Genomic DNA, 16,124 nt, shown 5'->3' with positions numbered 1-16,124 from the left:
AGTCCACATTAATTTCGGGATGGCTTAGATTGTATTTCGGGACGGTTCCGGGAGGATGGTGAAAAAAGTTAGTCGAGTGCACTTCTCCCAGACCACGTTGATCAGATTATATTCCTGAACAAAAATCTGAAGAGAATGTAGATGCAGTTATGTAGAGAGGAGCCTTTCTGTTTAGTGTTTTTGGCTTAAATGTTACTCCTTTGGACTTGAATTATTGTTCTTAGTGACTTGAATTATTGGCTACCTCATATTCTGTGTTAAGCTAAAAATGCTGTAAAAGAATCTGTTCAGAACAGGCCACCTGCTGCACCTTTTAATTCTCCATTGTCCATTGTGATACTGCACTTTATGTACTTACGTTTCAAAGGCTTGTAAGCTACAGTTGGCACTGTTTCAATAAATGAAATTTTTTTTCTCACCACATCTTTTGAGTCATTTTGTCCAGCATTTGCAAGCTGTAGACTCTCTGTCTAGTCAGAGCCATATATTGTATAATTGATGCTTTCAGTTTTCAGTTGAATTAATTCAATCCAAGTCAATGGAACACTCACAAGATGTCACCAAAATCACACTGTCCCTTTAAAATCTTTCAGAAAATGATGTAAGTGTATCAAATGATATCGAATCGTATCGTTGGCTGAATATCGTGATATATATCGTATCGTGAGCTCAATATCGTGTATCGTATCGTATCGTGAGATTAGTGTATCGCTACAGCCCTAGTGGACAGGTGTCTTTTATACTGATAACGAGTTCAAACAGGTGCCATTAATACAGTTAACGAGTGGAGGACAGAGGAGGCTCTTAAAGAAGAAGTTACAGGTCTGTGAGAGCCAGAAATTGTGTTTGTTTGTAGGTGACCAAATACTTATTTTCCACCATAATTTGCAAATGAAGTCTTTAAAAATCAGACAATGTGATTTTCTAGATTTTTTTTCTCATTTTGTCTTTCATAGTTGAAGTGTACCTAGGATGAAAATTACAGGCCTCTCATCTTTTTAAGTGGGAGAACTTGCACAATTGGTGGCTGACTAAATACTTTTTTGCCCCACTGTATATGTATATATATATATAAAATTATAAATGCCACTATTAATAATAATAATAATAATAATAATGCATTTCACCAGCATAAGAAACATAAACAAGACAATGCAGTATATAAAAAATTAAATAAATTAAACAGAGGATGTGTGATGGATAATGATCAGGGTGGGTATGCGAGTTTGAAGAGATGTTTTGAGACGTGATTTGAAAATGGGGAAAGTCAGTGTTGCGGATGTCAGGTGGGAGGGAGTTCCAGAGGCGGGGTGCAGAGCGGCTGAAGGCTCTAGACCCCATTGTGGTTAAACGGAAGGGGGGTGCAGTGAAGTGGAGGGGGGACCTGAGAGTGTGGATGGGCGTGTTGATGTGCAGGAGGTCAGAGAGGTACAGAGGAGGGAGGTTATGGATGGCCTTAAAGGTGAGAAGCAGAATCTTAAAATCTATACGGGATTTGACGGGGTCTAAAAATCAAATCAAATCAAAGTCAACCCAATCTAAATGGGATAAATGGTGATGTCAACAAAAATAATTGTATTGTTAGGGTATACATTTCAACTTGACAAATGGCTTTCAATTTAGCAATTAATCCACATAAACATCTTTGTCTATGGTAAAGATGTCTGTGTAGTGACCAAATAAAACGTTTACTCTAAAACAAGCAGCATCCTTCCTAAGGCTCCATCCTTATGCATAATAGACAAACTAAAACTTTTAGCTTCAAAAGAATACCCGTAGCCAATCATTTCCCCCGGGAAGATTTTTTTTTAAATATTGAAGTTGAAAGCATCAATCTGTTGCACTTTGAGAGCAACATGAACAGATCTATGGATACCTCTATCAGCACCCATATGAAACAGAACTGTAAACAGATTTTCTTTTTCTTTATGAATATTTTACAAATCACTCCCCTTTTAAACTGTATTCTTGTTTTACTGCCATATAGTAGGCTATTTCATACCTGTTTTTCATTTATTCTCTTATTGTTTGTATAACTATAATGATCGTATGAAGGTGTGCCGCGGAAATAATCTTTTGAATAATTTGTGACAAAACCGTTCTAAACACTCAGAGAGTCCTTTAGCTCACCTGAGCCCCTCAGTCTGAGAGGACTCGCCGCAGCTTGTTGTGGAAACAGCTCCTTATCCTTATGTCCGTTAGTGCAGCTAGCTAACCAGATGCTAACATCACGGTCCCTGCTCGTGTAACAGTGTAAATAATGAATGTGTGTTTTATTAAATCCTGTTAAACTGGGACTTCAGCCATAGTTTTGTAATTTTATTTTATTTTTGAAAAGCCGCAGCCGGAAGCTAGTGTTGCGCTGAATGTGGTGCATTTTGGGAATCCGTCAGTGTTAGAGGATTCTTAGCTTTGGGTGAGTTGTTGCTCTGTTCACTCAGTTGTAAATATAATAATAATTGTGATCTACTTGTACTATTCTGTGTATAATCTATCTGCATTTATTGGTTATATTTTATGTTTAGCTAAATGTCTTTAGACTCCGTAGTGTATCACTTTTTAAAATAATTTTACAAAAACTGAGAGTGAGCCGTTTTTCAGCTAACTAGTTAGCCGCTAACGTCGTGGAGTACATGTGGCATTTACGTCACTGATGTGAAACTTTCCTTTGTAGAGCAAAATCTCACTATACTGTGGCTAAACTGTGGATCTGTGTGTNCACAGTCACACAGTCCACTGTGATTCAATACTTTCTTCTTTCTTCTTCTTCTGTGTAGAAGTTCAAGATCCGCATCGAGGACCCCCCCCGGCGTAAGCACATGGTGTTCCTGGGCGGCGCGGTGCTCGCCAACATCATGAAGGACAAGGAGTCCTTCTGGCTGAGCAGGGCAGAGTACGAGGAGAAGGGAGTGCAAAAACTGGGAGGGGGGGTCAGATAGAAATACAATGTGTAGCGCAAAGACAACCTCACCCAGATAATCACATTTCAATACCTATTACTCACCTCTCATAGCCTGGCATGCTGGGGGTTAAAGCTGAACTCCATCACTTTCCTGCTAGTGATGGAGCAAGTGACAGCATATTGACAACAAGTTTGAATGTTAATTTTTCAAGCCTTTTGTGAGTTTTCCTCAATTTGGATTTACATTAAATAGACTGTACTTTTACTTGATTTAGCTCAAACATATTTCAAAGATTAATTAATTAATTTAGTGTTAATCCCTGTGCAGGTAAACATTTGATTGTTTACTCACATTATCATATTGCATTATTTTACCTAAAATACATCAGGGCACATTGAACAGTCTTTTATTAAATAAAATGTATATGCTGTGACTACTGAATCATTTTGTCCTTGTTTCATTGGTCATTGTGTCCGTAAATGTCTCGACAAAATACAAATTATTGTTTACATCTAATGAATAAAATCTAACCCCAAATAGTGCTTTTATAAAATGCTTATAGAAACAATGAAGAAGTATGCTGTGACACTGACTGATATTGAAAATGTGACATTCAAATTACATTTCAAATGTGTAATAGTCATTCACCTGTAAAACTATACTGTAGTAGTTTTCTATCCCTTTATAATTTATCTAAATATTATAAAAAGAATACAAACGGCCTTGATCTTTCAGTTTTTTTTGTATTTCGGCCATATAATGTATTAAGTCAGATTTGTGAGGGGTTTGCTTTTGAATACATTTGATCAAAGATTACATTTTGTTTTTAGACTAGCTGAAATAGGGATAAAAAATACCAAATCCCTTAGGATGTCAACATTAGAAACCACAAATCTTGAATACATATTTGACATGTTATTTATAAGTAGGAGTAAAATGTGTTGGTATTTGCTGCCCTCTGATGGTAGAGTTTGATAAAACATCCAATAATAGTGATGTGTCGGCTCGCGCCCGCGAACGTGCATGCATGCAGTGACATAATATCCAAGGATTAGAGACTGTTGGATGCTGCTGTTTTGAGCATTGCAATATATTTATTTTCATTATGTAATTTATTTATGATTATTTTTAGGCTCAGCAAAGATTTGTTGTCAGTTTGTATACTGTATGTGTTGCTATCTCCTTTTTTTTTTTTAGCGTGGTTCTACAATCAGAGAGTTACAAGGGTCTGTAAATGCAATGAAAACAATTGCATTTATATAAAAAATGTACTTTTTACTTTTGAATACTTCAGTAGCCTACAAAGGATGTAGCTATTGAATAATTTAAGTGATATATGTGTACTGTACACATATACATCATTAGTCAAAACAGGGCTACATTTGATTGAATTATTATAATTAAGGTATATTTCGCAGATAAACCTATTAACTCTAAAAACGGCTCTTTTGAACGGCTCTCGCAAAGGAACGGAGCCATAAGATCCGGTTCCCTTCAAAGAGCCATAATTCCCATCACTATCCATTCCAACCCATATAGGCTAGGCAAGGCAAGTTTATTTATATAGAACTTTTCTGTACGCGACAATTCAAAGTGCTTTAAAAAAAAAAAAAATACTTTTTATGAATAAATACAGTAAAAACGATTTAAAAATGGTAAGCGTGCGGACGTGCATGATTTGGGTAGTTTGTTCCAGAGTGTCGGGGCATAGCTAAATGCTGCCTCTCCATGTTTTGTTGTTACCCTCGGAACCGATAGCAGACCCGTCCCAGAAGACCTGAGGCACCTTGATCGCTCGTAATTGTGTAGGAGTTCAACAATATACTTTGGTCCTAAACCTTGTAATTATTTAAAAACTAGCAATAGTAGGCTACTTTAAAAACAAATAATATGGCCGACTGGAAGCCAATGTAAAGATTTCAGAACCGGACTGATGTGATCATACCTACAAACCCTACCGATTTGGGCGGCAGTCTACCGCTTTTTACATGTTTCTACCGCCTACCGACTTAGCTGACTTTCCCTACCGATTTTCAATCTTCCCAAACTATAACAAATAAAAATGACACTACATAGACACTGGACTCGACTTTTGGCGGACACCGTTTGCAGCGTGTCTGTGATCCCATCATACATTACATTACATTGCATTTTTTTTTCTTCATACAAACAGTCCTCTGTGTTTCTGTCTCACAAATGAGTGTTAGGGGAACAGAGGCGAGACATTTGATTCCTGCAGGGTTTCCCTGTTAATATCAGTGTCTCGAAAACACATGTTGGCGACTGAAAGACATCCGTCAGTGGCGGCTGGTGGAAATTATTTTAGGTGGGGCTATTGTAATGGTGAATAAATCACGCGGGGAACATTTTGAGAAATGACCCCTTTTATTACTTCTGGTGATGTTAGAGATATGAGAAGACTGATCAATACCTCCATAATCTTCAGTGTGGTTAGCTATGAATCTTCCAAAACTTCCAAATACCTTGTCCTGGACATAGTTTCTACAGTAAACTGTGCAACAGTACAGTAGGCCCACACAAACTGCAGAACACTGGTTCTTTGGGAACACTCAAATGCAGTGGTGAGCCGTGACTTTTATACCTAGGNACACAATCAAAATACCCGAAAGACATTCTATCATTATTTGAACTTACAGCAAGTATAGTACATTGCCCTTCTTTGAGGTCGATTGACTAGAAACTTAAAAAAAAAATTTTGGTGTTGCGATTGTGACTCGGAGTTTTAATTCCGGAACTCCGCTTTTTTTTGCTGTACCGCGCAACGTGTCTTTTGTTCCATATTGTAGAATAATGAATAGCATTCTGATGTGTAGGTTGGGTAGCTAATCGTAGCAAACTCTTCTGTTTTTTAGCCGATCCATATAATATAAATAGTGAGTTACTATACTGAGCGTTTGAATAAACCTGTTTCTTTGTCCTGTTAGTTTTGTGCACCGCGATCCATCGTTTTTTACCTTACAGAACGGAGGACAACAACCAGAACTTAGTTTTGGCTAACACAAAGTTACCTGTAATTTGGCCTATTTTCTTTTGCGACGGACTTCCCAATTAGTATCAATGTAGGTTACACTAAAGACTACTAGGTATTCGTTATTTGGAACATATGAAAGGCAAAAGGTAAAAGTCTAAAGTCTCCCACTCTGTCCAAAGCTAAACCCCTTTTGACGTACGTGCTTCGGGGGTGAAAAAATAACAGTTGCTACCAAACATACCCTTAAGCGAGCGGGAAACTTAAGATAACCAAGATGGCAATTCTTTTTCTACGCTGGTTAGTATGTTTTCAGCTGGTTACCCAAGGTCTCTTTGCCGTTTTTGGGAGGGTAAAGGTTTGGTTTAGTGGGGTCTCAACAATTAAAAAAAACAAACTGAACTTTGGAGAGATTTTTCCAGCCCTTTATAGTGTAACAAAGACATAGTTAGAACTATTCCCATGAATTAATATACAACAATGAAACGCTAAGGATTTCGAAAATCAGATGACATGTGGGAGTAGGTTCCCTACAAAAGTGATATTTCATGTTTTTATTTATAAAACCTCCCTTGTGACTATTTAATGTCAAAAAAATGCTACAAGTTAACTTTATAAAGAAATTTTATTTTTTTGTAGTATAATGAACTAAGAACTGAACAGGTGTAGGTTGAGTGTCCCAAACAGTAATGAAACTCTTTTTTTTATAAGTAAAAGGGAAATCCTTTACATTTATACATTTAGCGGACTTTTTTCTTGTCGAATCCCTGGACTGTTCCAATTTTGTTTACATACTCTCACTTCCAACCGTTTCTCCCGGAGTCATTTTCTATGTGTTTTTTGGCTCAAATTAATATATTTTATAAATCGTCTCTGTACTGTAGATCTCACTATGTATGCGCTCAACTTTATTACTACGTGGCGGTGGTGTATAGCCGAATCACAGCCCCACCCTCACTCATGTCTCATTTTGTGGACTGGCCATTGGGAATACTGGGAGATTTCCTGGTGGGCTGGGGCTGTGCGTGGGCCGGAGAGCCGCTATTATTGCCGCGCGGATTTGAAAAAAATTCAATATGCCACGCATTAAGTGGGCCTGTTTGTCAATTAAACCCCGGCCCACTTTTTCCCCCCAGTCCGCCACTGGTTGGGAGGGGGGCCCATGAGCACTCAGTGCCCAGGGGCCCCTGGAGGTACTTATCCGGCCTTGCCTCTGACAATAAATCCTGAGTAGTTACCAAAAAAAACCCTGCTCTGAAGGTTATTTTCATTTTTCCAAATCCTGCACTCAGCTTTGCTTTCTCCAATATCATTGAAATGCAGCCAGATGCTGCTTCCTTTTTCAGTTGTCGCTCATTGCTTGACTTTTTCCAACGCGCTTGCATTTAAATCCGGCTCCACATCTCCCCATCGCTCTGTGTAGCTGGCGTATACCACTACACTTGCTGTCTTTGTAGCGTCTGCCCCCAACTCTTCTTTCACATAATGGTAAGATCCTTGCATATGATTGGCCGCATGGTGGCCCAGCTAAATAAAGTCCCGCCCCTCCCTGCATGGATAGAGATGGCAAATCGGAATCCTTTTACGGACTCAAGGGGTGTTTCTCAATGTCAAGGAAGGATGCTCCAGAGCCACTATTTCAAGGATGCTACGTCATCGAGTCCTGCCGAATGACTGTTCCAATGTCCAGGCTCCTTGGAATTTTACCGAGCCCGGCGTCCTTCGTGGTGAGAAATGTCGAGGCTGCACATGTGTATCCTCTGCGGTCTTAAAATCCCCACAATGCTTTGCGCACAGACCAATTTCCCAAAATCTGTGGCGGAATATGTAAGGCGGGGCCTCTCATGTGACGCACACTTGCTCGGCTGTTCCACTCTTCGTTTTCCGAATGCCAGTAAGGATTCTTGCTTAGCTTCTGAAGGAAGTGACTCGGAAGACATGTGCTACCAAGCAAGCATCCTCGCGATTGAGAAACTGCCTTCGTTTCCCGAATGCCAGGAAAGATTCTCGCTTAGCTTCTGAAGGAAGTGACTCCGAAGACATGTGCTACCAAGCAAGCATCCTCGCGATTGAGAAACGGCCTGTGTGTGTGTGAGGCACGAGCGCATTTTGTGAGTGCGCGAGCAGTAACGTGGAATGTTGTTGTTAGCATCTGGTTAGCTAGCTATGCTAACGGATATACAAAAGAGCTGTTTCTACACCAAGGTGGAAGAGAGTCATCTCCTGTCAGACTGAGAGGATCTTATAACGTCAGCTCCGTGAGGTAAAGGACTTTCTCAGTGTTTAGAAAGTTAACTTTAGTGTAGGTTATCTCAGTGGGTTTCAAACGGTTTGGTCACCATTTATGTAAACAAGTATTTGCGAGGAACACCTTTATATGATCATTATAGTTATTAAAGAATAAGAGAATAAATGAAAAACGGGTATGAAATACTATAGGACAGTAGCACAAGAATACCATTTAAAATGGGAGTGATTAGTAAAATATCCATAAAGAAAAAGTTAATCTGCTTCCAGTTCTGTTTCATATGGATGTTGAGAGATGTATCCATAGATCTCTTAATTTTGCTTTCAAAGTGCACCAGATTGATACATTTAACTTCAATATATAAAAAATCTTCCCGGGGGAGCATGCCCCCAGACCCTCTTAGAGGACGTTAGGTCCACCCCCCACCTAAAACATGTTCACATGGATAGGATACTAAATACATTTGCACACTTTTTATATGGTGGCCATATGTTTCTGTTTTGGTGGTCGAGCCACAACCGTGCATGTATGCACAAGTCATAGGTGCGCTAAAATAGCACTACACCCATGCAATGTGCGTGAAAGACAACAGACTTTACAGCATGTTTTTTTAAATTGAAGTTGCGTTGGTGTTTGTGTGTTGGTTGTTGACGGCATTATGTGCCCCCCCGTGGTAAATGATTTCCCCCCCATTCGATTTGTTCTAGAGCCGACCCTGCTATCCAATAACCACTAAACAAAACTGGTTGTAACAACACTGAACAGATATTGCAATTTTTTATTGCGATACTGAGATACCTGACAAAATACAGTAATGTGTTTTCACACTGAGAAAATAAATAGTGAGCTCTCACAATGAACACATGCTTCACGCGCACACACGCCACATTCGCAGAACCTTCACGTTAAATGAAAAAAAAAGCATGCAATAATGTTTCAGAAAACACATCATACTGTAGTTCTCCAAATGATCTCCAGATATGTCGCACATCCATACTTAGGTTTGATATCTACCCAACAAATTGAACAATTCAAAAGTTTAGAATACATAATATGATAATCAGGGATGAACAGTCAGTGGATGGGGATGACTTGCAGCAGGAGTCGCCAGAAGCTGGTGACGTTTACATTTACATTCGACCGGTCACCCACAGGTTTATTGTTGTAACGTGGTGTGTTATCTTACAGTACGGCAAAGAGAGAAAACTGAAGAAGCAGTGAACCGTAACGCAGCTGTGATTAAGGATTAAAGTCAAACAAGGAAACAAGATTTTGATACATTCGCAAGTCATTCAGTAAATATGTCACAGGTTGCCTTTTTTCTCACATGGTTTAAAAACAGAGCTCTGTCACTTCCCTCCTACTCGCCCATTACTCCAGCAGCCAAAAACACTTAATACGAGAGAAAGGAGAGTGAGCGCCTTTTCTCAAAAAAGCTAAAAATAATATCGTCTCTGTGGGTGATCCTAAAAGTAACCACTGATTTAAAGCTTCCTTAGAGCTTCTACACCTGATTCCTTTCAAAGTAAACACCTTTTTTTAATGACAAAATGTCCTACATATGTGGTTTTTTGTCACTTTGGTATTGAGGTTTGGTCTTGGCTGTAACACTTCAAACTGTATTCCAGGGGGCACAGACAAGTTTGCATCTCCAAACCCTTTAAACACTCCATCCGAGGATCTGCAGACTTTTACACACAATAAAACATCCAAGTGTCTTGTTTAGATTTCACCCAGAACTATACAGTGAGAGAGTTACATCACCACGGTGGACAATTTGCCATCTCTTGTACGTACAGGAAGTGAGTTTGTTTCCAGGCAACAGTAGTCTCACAGAATTTGTCTTTGGATTTGAGCCACCTCACGTTTTTTAATGATGTAATCCCTTCACGGTATAACCCTGGGTTCATGTTTCAAAATAACAACCAAATCCATTTATTACACATTTTCCATGTCACAAAAATAGTAGTACACACCAGCAGCCACTCTGATTGGTACGACTGTTGTCTTAACGTCGCTGCGCCGCTCCGTTCTGGAGGAAAGAGTTTACCGTTAAAGGTTCTGCTCCGAGTCTGACGGCTGAAGTTATTCACAACGAGTCGTGACCCACGACGAGACACCGCACACCGCCCGGAGAGAAAAGAGACAGAACGAGAGGGAGAAAGAGAGAGAAAAAGCGAGAGCAAGCATCCATCTCCATCCTCCCCCTCCTCCTCCCTCCTTCCCCTCCCACTCACTCCTCACACACCGACTCGCTCAGGTCCACGGCGCCACCTCTGGTGAGCCGCCGCATCTTGCTGAAGTCGTGGTCGGTCCTCAGGTAGGAGAGCGACGGCCCCCCCTCGCTGTGGCTGGCCAGGTCCTGGGGCTGCGCTTGGGGGGGCAGGGGCCTCATCTCCCCGCCGCTGCGCCAGTACAGGATGTATTGCTGCGGGTCGGACACAGCGAAGGTGGAGGCGCACAGCTGGGCCAACGCCTGGCTGGTTTCCCCGGCGCTCCACTGCAACGTCCGCACGGCGCTCCGCTCCCCGTCCTGGAACAGTATCCGAACGCACCGCTGCGGGGAGGGAAAATAAAGAGTTAATATATACTGTGTTCATGCAAAACAGAGGTCAAGAGGCTTATGGAGAGAGGGCAAAAGAGGGGGAGGAGAGAGATGGAGCCGGAGGTGCAGGTTTATAATCCACTGTGATAAATGAGCCGAAATCACGCTCATAAAAGAAACGCTCTCTGAAACAGAAGCTTCCCACACACACATAACCAGCGGGTCCAAGGGCTTTACAGGGAAATCATCTTTTCTCTGCTTCATTGACAAACTCCCAAATAAATCCACTCGTCCAAACTCACCGAATATAATCCATAAAGCCCGTTCTCTCCTCGTGTTCTGCTGAAGTTTTCCAGCGCAAACTTTTTGCCATTTAAAAACAGAAAGCGACACGACTAAAAGAAGTCTCAACAATCTTCAAACACTTAGCGGCAATAGTGCATTACCTGAGCCGTTACATAACGCCAGACACAGCCACCTACAGACGCCCTCACATCACACACACGCACACACAGAATGACAACTTAATCCTATTTAACCAAACATTAAGAAACCAGTGAGAATCCTCTTCCCTGCCACACACACAAACACACACACACACACACACACACACACACACACACACGGACAGATTCCCAAATACAACAAGCAATTAGAATCAACAGGTCTGCCGTGGTGAAAACTTACAGAGTCACTGAGCTCCTCGCTGTCCGTGTGCATATTGTGTTTGCCTGCTTCGATGAGTAGATGCAGCTCAATAAATTTCATGTTATCTGACCGCCCACTTCTTCATAGCACTTGGCTCACTGATCCCCGCCTGTGTCAGTGGAAAATCTGGCTGCCGGGTGAGTTAGATCGGCTATTTGAAGCCAGGAGAGGAACCACGTGACGAGACACAAACGCTGTGGATGACAATGCCCTTTTTCTCTCTCCCCGTGGCATCTGGTGGAACCTTTTCACCAATCCGACTGATCAGAGGAGAGTGTAGGGAAAAAGTGTGTGTATTATAGTGCATGCCATGTGGAAATCCGGCGCCAGATCAGCGGATTACCTCTAAAAATGACTAAAAACTAATCCCTGAAAATGAATTTGTGATTGCACGCCAAAGAAGGGAAATCCAGGTGTGTTGTCTGTTTTTTTTATTTTTATGAATGACCTACTGTTCCACTGGAAATATTCACCTCTGCATGACATCCAGAACATTTGGCCTTTGACTTTTCAAGCAGCAATAGACTCTAAAAACCCAATATAGGTGGATTGTTCAACTGCACCGGCCATCGCTGCAGATGTAGGATAATCTGTTGATGATCAGTGCATCGCCATCAGTGTCATTTATGTAAAGTCTGACCTCTATGGGGGATTATCTCCATGTGTGTCTTTTTTGAGACAGGAAACAGGTGCATGTTTCGGTCATGAAATGTACAAAAAGTTTCTTGATGATTCTTAGTGTCTGTCGGATGTTTTTTCGAGTATTATAACCTGAAGTTCAGACATCAGGACAGATTTCAAAAAGGTACTTTGCAGCTAGGAACACAGAACATCTTTAAAAACGCAAGCTGTAAAGACTCATCACATAGTTACGAATCAAACTTCACAGATTACAGCGATAACTAATAACTAACTAAAACGACAGGTTGAGGTTGTATGTGTTTACATTTCAGATAACATTGTTTTACAATTGTGAACTTAATTTGTCCCTCAAAAAGGGGAGAGTTTAGAAATATGGAAACAATCTTATTAAATGAAAACTAAAGTAGACCCTCTGCTTTTATTTTCCTATCTGTAAAGACCTCTAACAATCGAACAAGTAGTTTATTTTCTAGTTTAGGTACCTATTTCCAGTAAGTAAGTGATAGCACATTTCAAGCTTTCACAATTTTAAAAAAAACAAATTGTAATATGGAGCGACTGTGGCTGTAAGGTAATGTTGTTGTCGAAGAAGGTTGGGGGTTTGATCCCAGCCCCTGCAGTCAACATGTACCCTTGAGCAAGATACTTAACCACAAGTGAGTGATGAGCAGGGGGCCCATTGCACAGCAGCCCCTGCCTGTATGGTGTGAACTATGGATCATGACTTGTGTATGTTAAGCACTTTGAGGGGTTGTAGACTGGAAAAGCAGTATTTCAATGCAGTCCATTTACCATTTAATATTTCACATAACAAAGTCTTACTTCTTCATTTTTCTTCATGTTTTAAAGCTTCGACATGGTGCATTGGATAATATCCCATAGAATTGTTTCAGTACATAATAAGGAGGAGTTCCTAAACTGCACATCAATCAGCTTTACAAAGACCTGTGACAAAGCAGCTTACTGTGCCAACCCACACACGCCGTAGCAGTGTTTCCATGGTGTGCTACTATTGATAATAGAATAACAGGAATGTCTGGAAGAGTACCTGGCTCTGCTGGCTCTCCTTCTGCCTCTGGGCGTCCCGGCTTCTCCTGCAGCTCCACTCCTTCAGAGCGTCCTGGGCCTCTGCTGTCAGGCAGCCGGAGAACGGCTGGTCCCGCTCCAGACTCTGGATCAGACACAGGCTGGCATACACACTGGTCAGGTAGTACCCACCTGCAAACAACAAGTATACAACTAAGCCTCATGAAGGTACGAAGAGTCGACTAATGTGTAGGATACTGAATACATACTTTGCTTTCTTATTAAGAATTTAAAAAGGGACGAGAAAAACAAAGATGGAGTTATAAGCAGTAAGAGATGTGAAAACCAAAATCTGATTAGTCACTAGTAGAGGTGAGCCAAACACTCCAGGCCTAGCAGAGGCGTGTACAGGCGCAAAGAGAGGACATATGTTCAATTTAATTGGACCAATCTGTTGTGTCCCATCAAAAGTGTTAGTCATGTTTCATGTTTGGTTCATTTTCGTATTGTCTCCCACTTCCTGTTTTATTTTGACACTCACTTGTTATGCTTCACTCCAGGTTCCTTGACTCCCTACCCTTGTGTGTCTCCCGCTCTCATCAGCGCCAGCCCCGCCCCTGATTGTTTCCACCTGTGCCCTCTTCTTTAAATTCCCCAGTCTCCCCTTGTTCTGTGTCAGTTCGTCCTGTCCCGATGCAGGTAGTCAGCATGCCTGGGATTACTCTCCTTGTTTCAAGCCTGATTTATGCTGTCAGTTATTTTGTAAATTGTGTTTCTCACTTAGTGAGCGATTTTCTTTGTGCCTTTTTTGAGCCTTTCTGGAAATAAAGTATCTTACTCATACTTTACCTCTGTCTCCTGGGTCGTGCATTTGAGTACAATACCTTGTGTTTCCAAGTTTGTGACACAATCTGTCCCCAGAACAGTCTATAAAAAGCCCCTTACCTATCTAGTCTGTCTTAGATTGCAGAGCTGTATTAATAATATATTTAATTTGCTGGTTGATGGAAAGAAAATCTGAATTAAGATAATAAATGTATTCAAATTAAATATGGCAACGAGATTTGTATGTTAGTTTGTTCCAAAATTAAAGAAAATATAGAAAAATCATGTTGAGATGTATTATGACTAAAAGGAGATGGTAATCCTTTCTTTTCGACAGACAGACAGAATGATTGTTACTGGTTGAACCAATCAAAGCACAGCACAGCTTTGGGACTACAGCATTCAGAGCTCAGGTCGTACCCTCTCCTCCCAGCCAGGAGGGCTCCAGCAGCTCCATCATGTACTCCACCTCTATCAGGATGTGGGGCTTGTTACACTCCACAATCACGTAAGACAGCGACGGCAGGAAGTCATCCCAGCTCACTTCCTGTCCTGGAAAAAAACAGGAAAATTGACTTAAGCACAGTTTAAACGTTGGCAGTTTTTTTTGTTTTTTATCAGCAGGGAAAAAAAGTTTAAATGTGTGTTTTTCTCAACTTTAATTTAGTTGGTTATCCATTTAATCAGAATTTGAGAATGTCCGATTTGTAAGTTACAAAACCTTGAATATTTTACTGACACGATTTAGCTTTTTCTGATCAGCAGGTCGTGCTGAAAAGCAGACAGGCCGTGCCTCAGCTCACACTTATACAGTGCGTCTGAAGTGTGGAGCTTTTAAAAGTGACCAGACTCAACTTTGCCAAGATAGTTCACCTTCATTCCTTCAATAGGGAAACTTTCAAGCAGCAAACCTAGCATTTCTAAATAGAAAATGTCAGTTGACCATTTACAAGTGAATACAGGAACTTGAGCACCAGTCCATCATGAAGTCCTGAACATTTTTGTTAGTGACTGTAATGTTTTGTTAACCCTTATATGGTGTTTAGGTCGTTTTAAATATGAGTTTTCTAAAGATTTTCTTTTTGGAAATCAGTATATATACAGTATTTATGTTATAAATAAAATAGAACTTTATCACAAAACCAAATGACACTCCCACTGTTGAATGTGATCTAGCAGAGACTATTTTCAAACATGAATCAGATGTTATCAATATTGTGGTGAATTGAGTTAAAACTTTTTTTTTTTAATATATTGTGTTTAAATGAGCCCAGTCTGCTCTGATTGTTTAGCTCTCTGTTGTGATTGGTCAACCGCTCAGAGATATCCCGCCCCTTAGCCTATCACGTACAATGTGTCGGAGCGCTAGCCAATAGGAGCGTTATATAGGGATGTCACTATGTTCAGGAAGTAAACAAAGAGTCCAATGGAGGCGGGAAAAGAAAAGTCCCTCTGATGTGAAGTTCTGGGATGTTATCCTTTGCAGCCCATTTACATGCACACAAACCTTTGTAACACACAACAGGAAGAAGACAAATCCAAAAAGCAGACTAGGGCCTCTTTAATATTTGTCCTTGTTTATGTTGCATATGGAGCTGCTGTGATGGAAGAGAAATGTCAGACTGGAACGGACAATAAAGTATAAAAATAAAATCGTATATCGTAAAAAAACGATGCATGTGGTCTCACCATGTAGGGATCCCATGGCCTTCTGGACGCACTTGCAGACCTGCAGCAGCAGCAGCACCTTGTCGATGGGCGAGTGCGTCCTCTGCATCAGGTGCAGCTTCTGCTTCACCCGCTCCACCTCGCGGCTGTCGGGGACGCCCGTCCGCACGCCCAGCCGCTCCATGGCCACGTCCCCCTTCAGGCGGATCATGTTCTGGGCGAGCCGCTGGCTGCTGCTGTCCTGGGTGTGCAACGCAACCAGAGCCTTCTCCAGGTGGGACCTGAGGGGCCGCAGCACACAGGAGAACATGGCCCGCTCCAGAGCCAGGTCTGAGGACAGAGGGGGAGGACATTGTTGGGTTGAAACTAAAAACATTACTGGCTTTTTTTTACTGTAGAGTTGTTTGTATTTCACTTCTGTAGTGATTTGCAGGTAGAGAAATGTGTCAACATATCTTGAGGCACTGGCAAGAGGCCCAGAAAGGTATGTGGCTTTTGAATTATTGTGATAAAGGAATAATGAAAATGGAATTGTCTGACGAGACACCAAACCCATAAAAAAAAAGGCAT

The 16,124-nt window shown here is 41.1% G+C and overlaps 2 protein-coding genes across 4 annotated transcripts in view; one reads left to right on the top strand and one right to left on the bottom strand.

The window, feature by feature from the left end:
* LOC104958382 (actin related protein 2) overlaps positions 1-3,344 on the top strand; it is a 9,301-nt gene extending 5,957 nt beyond the window's left edge. Inside the window, exon 9 of the mRNA XM_010786101.1 lies at positions 2,778-3,344. Within this exon, the coding sequence (XP_010784403.1) occupies positions 2,778-2,939 (162 nt within the window). The 3' untranslated portion in view covers positions 2,940-3,344. The remainder of the gene's footprint in view (positions 1-2,777) is intronic.
* A 5,577-nt stretch (positions 3,345-8,921) lies between these two features.
* The window catches only part of rin1b (Ras and Rab interactor 1b), a 28,820-nt gene continuing 21,617 nt past the window's right edge, over positions 8,922-16,124 (bottom strand). For all 3 annotated transcript variants that reach the window (XM_010786104.1, XM_010786106.1, XM_010786105.1), the window contains exons 9-12: positions 15,576-15,884; positions 14,307-14,438; positions 13,084-13,253; positions 8,922-10,697 (exon numbers count right to left, since the gene is read on the bottom strand). In XM_010786104.1, the coding sequence (XP_010784406.1) occupies positions 10,374-10,697; positions 13,084-13,253; positions 14,307-14,438; positions 15,576-15,884 (935 nt within the window). In that variant the 3' untranslated portion in view covers positions 8,922-10,373. The remainder of the gene's footprint in view (positions 10,698-13,083; positions 13,254-14,306; positions 14,439-15,575; positions 15,885-16,124) is intronic.

The sequence above is a fragment of the Notothenia coriiceps genome, unplaced genomic scaffold, assembly GCF_000735185.1.
Source record: "Notothenia coriiceps isolate Sejong01 unplaced genomic scaffold, NC01 NC01_scaffold00028799, whole genome shotgun sequence".
NCBI classification, from domain to species: Eukaryota; Metazoa; Chordata; class Actinopteri; order Perciformes; family Nototheniidae; genus Notothenia; species Notothenia coriiceps.
Note: the sequence above shows the minus strand (reverse complement) of the source record. Positions and strands in the feature narration are given on the sequence as shown.